Source organism: Euprymna scolopes, chromosome 24, assembly GCF_053919585.1.
Source record: "Euprymna scolopes isolate OS-2025 chromosome 24, ASM5391958v1, whole genome shotgun sequence".
Classification (NCBI taxonomy): Eukaryota; Metazoa; Mollusca; class Cephalopoda; order Sepiida; family Sepiolidae; genus Euprymna; species Euprymna scolopes.
In genome coordinates, this window is record NC_136505.1 from 78295557 (window position 1) to 78304669 (window position 9113).

General features: G+C 31.7%; 1 protein-coding gene across 1 annotated transcript in view; it reads right to left on the reverse strand.

Annotated features, from left to right (window-relative positions):
• LOC145246785 (glucose-6-phosphate isomerase-like) overlaps positions 1 to 8796 on the reverse strand; it is a 129454-nt gene extending 120658 nt beyond the window's left edge. The window contains exon 1 of the mRNA XM_080108580.1: positions 8544 to 8796. Within this exon, the coding sequence (XP_079964706.1) occupies positions 8544 to 8680 (137 nt within the window). The 5' untranslated portion in view covers positions 8681 to 8796. The remainder of the gene's footprint in view (positions 1 to 8543) is intronic.
• Positions 8797 to 9113: the final 317 nt, after the last annotated feature.

Genomic DNA, 9113 nt, shown 5'->3' on the forward strand with positions numbered 1-9113 from the left:
TATTCAATTTGGACAATTCCCTTTCAATGGGGAGCTGGTTTCCTCGCCTCTCATCATCTTGGGGAAGCCCAAACTGCCCCGCACTAAATGAAAAAAACGATCCCGCAGTGAAACAAAGTAAACAAACACCAAAAGACTGCCTCGTCATCGTAACGCTCCCACGATGACCTCATTAAGCGGCGACCTGTCAATCAAACCTCATTGAGTTTACTCACTTTAATCGCTCTTAAATTAACATCGTCGCCGTAGCACAGGTGTTCAGGCTCAGTCTATAGGCCTCAAGGCTCTGGGTTCAAGCCCACTTGCCACCAACCCCCATTTTTTTTTTTTTATAAAAAAAAAAAATCACTATCGTTAAGTTTCCTTTTTGTTCTGATTTACCCCACCACCAAACACACACACCTACAAATACCCAGGCAATGCTGGGTACCCCCCCTAGTCTATTATATAAAGGGCAATTGTCTGTGCATTTGTTTCATGTTGAGTGAAAACATCTCATAGGATTAGCAAATCTCTCGACAGAGGCAACCTTTCTAGGGCAATTGCTCTTGACATATCAAAGGCCTTTGGTAGGGTATGGCATAAAGGTTTACTTCACAAGATCTCCAGCTATGGTATAGCTGGAAATGTCTTCTCAATTCATAAGAGTAGTAGTTGATGGGCAGAAATCAGAAGCTCATAGTATTAATGCTGGAGTCCCTCAGGGGTCCATCCTGGGCCCAACTCTCTTCCTGATTTACATTAATGATCTTCCAAATCACACCCTTACATCATTCGTAGACATTTATGCTGATGGAACTACCATCTATGGTAGCAGATCTAAGACCGTAAACAACCAAGTTCTTTCTGATTCTCTCTCCTCTGATCTTGAACACGTGATACAATGGGGAAAGAAGTGGCTGGTTACTTTTAATGCATCTAAAACCAAGCTTCTATCTTTACATCATCAACATCTGGCATCAATTGAAATGTATGGCTCTCATCTTGGGGAGGCCTCATGTTTTGACAAGCTTCTGAGCTTGACCTTTACTCCTGGTCTTAAATGGAATACATACATCAAATCCGTTGCCAAGCTGCTGGAAAAATAATGGGATCCTTCTATCGATCCAGTAGATTGATCACTGCTGATGCAATTCTCTATCTATATAAGAGCCAGGTATGTCCAAAGATGGACTACTGTTGCCACATATGGGCAGGAGCTGCTAGAAAGGACTTATCCTGCCTTGATAGAGTTCAAAATGGACTTTGTAGCCTCGTAAGAGATGTCCTTTTCTTTTCCCTACAACTCCTTTCTCACAGAAGAGATGTTGCGAGTTTGCTTTATCGTTATTTACATGGCAAGTGCTCGACTGAGCTCCAATTCATGCCCCCCCAAACTTTCACAAGAAACACTCGTCTAGTCGAAAACACTATCAATAATTCCCCCAACTCTTTATTTGTGCCTAAAGCTAAACGTAGATTCCATGAACAAAGCTTCTTTCTTAGAACTGCACACCTGTTTTCCTGCTTTCCAGCTGACTACAATATGGTTGTCTTCAAGTCCAACATAAACAAGTTCTTGATGAGCCGTTCCACTTAAGTTAACAAATTTACCGAATTTCCATTACTAACGATTACTATATTGTCGAATTGACTACTGTACACTCTTTAACCCTTATCCTCGAGTGGCCTCTGTGCCTTGATAAGTGGTGATGCCTATGTAAAAAAAAAAAACAAATAAAAAACACCTACAAAATCAATCTTATGCAGTTAAAATCGTTAAAAATCGTAAATTTTGATTCTTTAAGTTTTTAAAGAAAATTAATTGATCAATTTACATAATTTTTGGACTATGACATCATTACGTTAAGAGTACATACATCATAAATATTTTTCTGTATTTTTTTTTTTAAAATAAGTGTAATTCTGAATAACTATCACTGTTTTATTTATTTTAAAGGCGCATTTTTTTTTTTTTTTTTACGGAAATTTTTTATTTAAAAACCAGTCTTGTGTAATTATCAGTCAAAATTTAAAAAAAAAAAAAATAATAATTCATCTTCTATTATATAAAGGGCAAATATCTTAATGTGAATGTATGTGTTTTTGTATATCTCTAGGCACCTCCAAAAGTTACCACAGAATTACCACCCCCTATATGTAAAACGATGTAACTTTATGATAAATTAATATTATCAATATAACTTTTATCCCATTTAAAAAAAGGGCAAAATAAACTAGTAATAATGTTTAAAAAATTTTTCCATCGTACGTAAATAATGAATAACGAAAATCGTGTTTACTGACACTTTAAAATAACGTTCCCATGTAGTAAGCATTTCGAACGTGAAAACATACCAGTGTTTAATAAATCTAGCAAAAATCAACTAATGGTCAGATTTTCGTGAAATTTTCAATACTTATCCATTTTAGAATGAAATTACATATAAAATGCAGTTTCCATAACGTATACGAGGGGAAATATTTTTTTAGTACGTAGAATATGTTCAAATTTAAAAAAAAAATAAATAGCGGGAGGGGGGGCGCTATTTATTTTTTTTTAAATTTGAACATATTTAAATCTATCAAAATTTCTATTTATTATCAAACATAAGAGTTCAGATAAGTAAAACATTTATTTTTTTAATTTAAATACACGTATTGAACAAAAATTTACCTTAAAGTTGCAATTAAAAAAAATGATATAAATTTAATGTTTTTTTTTTAAATAGCGTTTTTTCAAATTAATATAATCAGTTGAATTGCCAAGAAAAAGAAACTTCGTAAACATTAATTAATTTTTAAAAGTTTAAAACGTTTTAAATTCCATTATTTCAAAATGTTCCGTTACATAGATTTTTAATTAATTGTGTTTAATTTTTTTTAAATATTAAGTTTTAATATAAACATGGTTGTTGTCAGCTATTTTATCTCCAGATTAAAACCGATTTGAAAATATTATTGCACAAATATTAAGCATTTTGTAGCCCCCCCCTCATATTTTGTTTCTCTCTTTTTACCAAACAAAAGTATGGAAGCCGAACATGAACATTCAATAAAACCATATTTCATATTTAATATACAAATGTTTATAATATTATTAATCGTTAAACTGTGTAAATCTTCAAACCTAACAACATTATAGCAAAGATTAATTATTAATTACAGTTTGAAGATAAACAAAGGTTTTAAAAAAATCATTAAGTCGCTTCTGCTTTTCCATAGTTCATATAGTTAGCACAAGTCTGACGTCACAGAATCATGCATATTTTTTTCACATTGTTTTGGAGATACCTATATATCTCACTAAAATCTTGGAAATCCAAAGTGGTTAAAAATGATTCTGGTACTGTTTAAAAGGACAGGGACTTGCACACGTGAAATTTAGAACAAAATATTCATTTTTTTTACCTTAACAATCGTAGAATCTAATGGGGAGGAGAATCATGTAGAATCATCTCTTTCTAAACGATTTCAGTATCTACGTATGCTTGAACTGATCAGAATTTTTTGTGAAAATAGCGAATAATTCCACCCCATCTTTCCAAGCTTATAACTCCTCGAAAAATGCAATTCAAGCCCTAATTTTTTTTTTCAATTAAAGGAGCAAGGACCAAGATTTCATTAAAAAAAAAAAAAAAAACGTGTTTTTTTTTTAAAAAGGTTTTAAACTTCGGACTTTACAGGTAAAATTCGACGAGAACACGATGTCCGTTTTTTTTTAAATTTGAATATATTATGTATTGACCTTTTCTCTTCAATTTGTGAGTAAATAATTATGTACTTATCCGAGTCGAAATTAATTATTATTAGACATTTACAAAATTGGAGGCGTGAATTATTCGACCCCCTGTCTTTCCAAGCTTATAACTCCTCGAAAAATGTAATTCAAGCCCTAATTTTTTTTTCAATTAAAGGAGCAAGGACCAAGGTTCCATTAAAAAAAAAAAAAGAAAAAAGAAAAAACAAATAACGTGGTTTAAAAAAAGGTTTTAAACTTCAAACTTTACAGGTAAAATTCTACAAGAACACGATGTCCGTTTTTTTTTAAATTTGAATATATTATGTATTGACCTTTTCTCTTCAATTTGTGAGTAAATAATTATGTACTTATCCGGGTCGAAATTAAGTATTTACTTTGTAATAGACACTTAACAATTGGGATGGGGGGGGGGGGAACCGTGAATAAAAAAAAAAAAACGTTTGTCTAAAATATAATATTCGGTTTATTGGAAAGAACATAAAATTTCACACTGACCCTGAAAATATCGTAAAAATAGAATCAATAGAAAAATTTTGATAGATTTTTAAAATTTAAAAATGTAAAAATATTGAGTTTAAAAATTGAAAAATATTGAGTTCGGAAAATTCATTACTGTTTTAAAAAAAAAATAAAAATATTTTTATTACTTTTAAAACAACTGTAATAGTTTATTTTGGAAGTATAATCCATAAAGAAAATAAATAACCCACTTTTAACAGAGAAATTACGAGATTTTTATATTGTATTCGCAGTTTCGTGTTAGGGGTGTCAAAAATTCCTACAAAAATTCTGATAGTGCTCCACTGCTCCACTCTTGGATACATTAACTACATAAATTTGCTGAGTCATGGTATCCCTGTCACCGTGGCCCAATGGGTTAGGACATTATTGACTGAGAAATATTTGATTTTGCATTCGCGCCCACCTTGCGACAGATGTTTCGTTTCTTATTTTTAACATTTTTGAAAACGTTTATTTCGGTAAGCATTAAACAAGGTTAAGAAAAAACCTTGTGTTTATTTTGTATTTTGTATTATTTACTTGCCTCAAAACAAATAATGTTCTTTACTGGCAGTTGATTTAAAGATCAGATTATTATTAAATGCAGGAATACTACTTACGTAAATCACAAATAGTTTCTTTTTATTTTTAATCATAACTGCTTAAAACTTTTCTCACTCACATAACCCTATACTGATTTCGTAGCAATGGATGGGCCAACATCTGATGTTTTTTTTGTTTTTTTAAACTGATAAATTATCGCACAGTAAAAATAATTAAAACAAAAATCATTTAGCAAGTGTAATAAAATGCAACTTTCTTTTCTTTTCTTTTTTATATATATGGTCTGGACAATACCGAGTGGTCCTCCTACTAGTATATAAATAAAAGGTAATTATTTTGCGATCTAATGGTTTCCCCCTAAAAAGAAATCAAAACCTACTTTTTTTTTTTTTTCTTGGCTAAAAGGAGGGAGTCATGCGTTCCAAACATTTTTAAAATACGTAGAAACACTTCAAACATTGGGGGGGGGGGTTAACATTTATGACAACAAATAAAAAGAGAGGGTGCATTGTACAGGTCCACCCTACTTTTTTTTTTTTTTAAAACAGCCTTAAAAATATCAGAAAATAAAATTGAGTAATATTTAACAGTGAGATCTTTTCAAGCCAAATCTTATGAAAAAAATACATGAATAAATAAATAAAAATAAAAATCGGAATTTGTAGTTATAAATTTTAAGCCCCCACCCCCATGTTTGAAGTGCTTCTATGTGCTTTTAAAATGTTTGGAGCTTATCTTGCCATTTATTTATTATATATTTGTTTTTTTAACCATCATTTCGTTTTGTTACACTATAAAAACCCCAATAATTATATTACAATGGGGTACGTGCAAAATAAATAGCCGATGCTCAAAATGTATCAATATTTTGACTTCTCCCTTCACCAAAACTAAAATTAACCAATTTTAATGAAATTTTCAGTATTTATCAAATAATGATCACGGAATATAATGAATTTATTATTTTTATTTGAATCTTAGTGGAAATGTATTTTATTTAAATAAAAACACCTTTACTGAAGTTATGGTTTTCAGTAGTAAAAAAAAAAATTATTGATTTACTTTTTTTTTTTTTTTTTAATAAAAATAAAGCATCGTAAATTTTCACAATAAAAAAAAATAGGAATTCATTTTTTCAAGAACATTACAAAAAAAAAACAGTCGATAAAAGTGAGATATTATTAATAAATGTGTAGTAATGTCTTATTTCAATATTCATAAACAGTAAAACAAAGTCGATAAAAATTCATGATCGTTTAGTTACTATGGCAACTAAAACATCCTTTGCTCATGCGTGGGGAGAAGTCAGTGTTTTTTTAGGGTGTTCGGCAGGGAACTCTAATCGCGACCAGTACCGTCTGTTTTTTTGCCTAAATAAGATTTAGGATGATTTACTTATACGAGTACCTGAATTCCAAATAATTCTAACTGTTTATATTACTCTTATAGATTTGCGTAGCGAAATTAATTAAAAACAAAATTTAATGATAGCTTTAGATCAAGTATGGGGGCCTGGAGGGGACTAAATAATCTATATTTAGCCATGTATTTTCAACATTTGATTTGAAGAGTTTAATTCTTTTTTCATAAGCGATATATATATATATATATATATATATATATATATATATATATATAGAGAGAGAGAGAGAGAGAGAGAGAGAGAGAGAGAAACATTAACCCCGAAGTTAAGCAATGATGAGGCTGGGCAGTACCAGATGGGTGACCATTTGGGGAATGCTAGGCGTTGTATGTGTTGAAAACGACTCTTGCATTTTCTATCACAGTTGGGCCACCACTCCACCAGGTCAATAAACAAGAAATTGCTGAAAGAAATGATCATATTTTTAGCAAAATGCACGATTATTTATCGATTTTTTGTTTTTTGGTATCGATTCGTCATAGCAGTTATTCAAACTCGTCGCAAATTTACCGTTTGCATGGTATTAACCCCTGAACCCTTGCATTATTTTGTGCCAACTCACCGCCATCGTTCGCGCATGGACGGTGGGGTGTAGGGCGGGGGGGAGTGTTGTCGCGCGTCGTACTTTTTAAAATCATTTTTTTATGACTTTTCACGGCTTGTTCAGTTTTCTATTATAACGTTGTAGTAAATTAACCACGAACTTAAAGGTCCATTTTCTTTTTTACTCTAAAATAACCTGACGTAACTCAGCGTTCACTTGGAATGTGTTTCTTTTATTAAATTATTAGTGAACGCTGAGTTACGTCAGGTTATTTTAGAGTAAAAAAAAAAAAATGATTTAAAAATTTTTTTTTTTTTTTTTAATTATCTGAAGTCTCTATTGGATGATATCAACAAGTTAAAAAAAAAAGTGAAAATTGTGGAGTTTATAAGGTAAGGCTTAGATTCCCAACGTCCGCCGCGTTATTATTTCAGCACGGTTCAATAAGTGCACAACAAGTACCGAAAAATGAACCACATTTTGTTTTTGAAAACTTTCTTGTTATTTTAAATGTCTGCTAAAAAATTATTCCGCGATGTGACAAGTCACCGTACTACACGCGTCCATGCGTGAACGAAGAATAGCATAAACGGTGGCGGGGAGTTGGCACAAAATAATGCGAAGGTTCAGGGGTTAATACCATGCAAACGGTAAATTTGCGACGGGTTTGAATATCAGATTCGTTGTCAGAGACACCGAAAACCTTAGAAGAAAAAAAATTATTGGTCGGTGTTCTGCTGTTGTTAGTAAATATTTACCGCGCTATCTAAATGTAAGCAGACGACATTCGAATTGAAAGAAAGCGACTAAACCAACAAAAAAAGTTTTTTTTTACTGTACACAGATTCGAACAAGTTGTCACAAAACAAATAAATGTTATCAAAGGCAAGATAAGTTACTTTTCTGCCCAACTGGATATGTTTTTAGTGTTTATATTTAATGTAACATGTTTATTCAACTCGAAAAACATACAGTGTTTACCGATGTATTGGAAAATTCAAAATAGCGGCCGACTCTCTCTCGGGGACGGTAAGTTTGGGAAAATGAGTTATAAATAAATAAAATAAAAAAAAAAACAGTCAAAATACTGTTAAAAATCCGCCGAATATGTCAGCCTATGTCAGGGTATTGAGCGAGTTTCTAACAGTATTTTGTCTGTTTTTTTTTTTTATTTATAACTCATTTTCCCAAACTTACCGCCTCAAAGAGAGAGTCGGCTGCCTTTTAAAATTTTCCAATACATCGGTAAACAGTATATTTTTCAAGCGGAATAAACATGTTACATTAAATAAAAACAGTAAAAGCATATCCAGTTAGGTAGAAAAGTAACTTATCTTGCCTTTGATAACATTTATTTGTTCTATATTTGTGTTGTGATAACTTTTTCGAATCTATGTGTACAGTAAAACAAACCCAATTTTCCAATACATCGGTAAACACTATCTTTTTCGAGCTGAATATACAGGTTACATTGAATAAAAACATCCAGTTAGGTATAAAAGTAACTTATGTTGCCTTTGATAACATTTATTTGTTATATATTTGTTTTTTGGCAATTTTTTCGAATCTATGTGTACAGTAATACAAACCCCCCGAATCATTTTGGAGGAGAGGAAGGTCCCTTGTCATAAAATTTGTCATATACTTTTTTGACTTATCTTACGCTAAGAAGCACTTTCACCAAAGTAATCCCATCCTTGTAATGAAGAAATGAAAAGTTGGATCAAATCGTCTGCAGTGAGAAAGATATTATACAAAAAGTAGATTACCTGAATTTTTTAAAACGATCAGGGTCTTCACTAAACATGTCAATCATTCGCAAATTTTTCCCATGAGAGTCGTAATATTCTTGGAGACTGGCCCATGATTTTTCGCTAATTAGCGGTGCTCTTTTTAAGTGCGACATTATGAAAATCGACCTTGACAATGTCCTTCACCAAAAGGAGATGAGGAAAACCTTGAACTCTCTAATGTCAATTATATTTCACTACAGCCGCTGTGATTTTGATCAATGGCAAAATAGAGCTTCAAACGAACTAGATGAAAATTATATCATCTTCAATATAAATACGTGGGTGCCCGGAAAACTCGAACCCAGAAAACTGGTACCCGGAAAACTCGCCTCTTTTGCTAGGTAGGAAAACTGATCCCTTATTGAATAAATATCTATTGAAAACACATTTTATGGTCGTTCTTGAAGGAGATATTGTTTTTAAAAGAGACTATGCACCCCCATAATATTTTTTCAACCTGTTTTTAACTTTTATTTTAAAAATAAACTTGATCACGGAGTCAATACACGAAAAACGAAACCATATATTTATTTTAAAAAATACTTT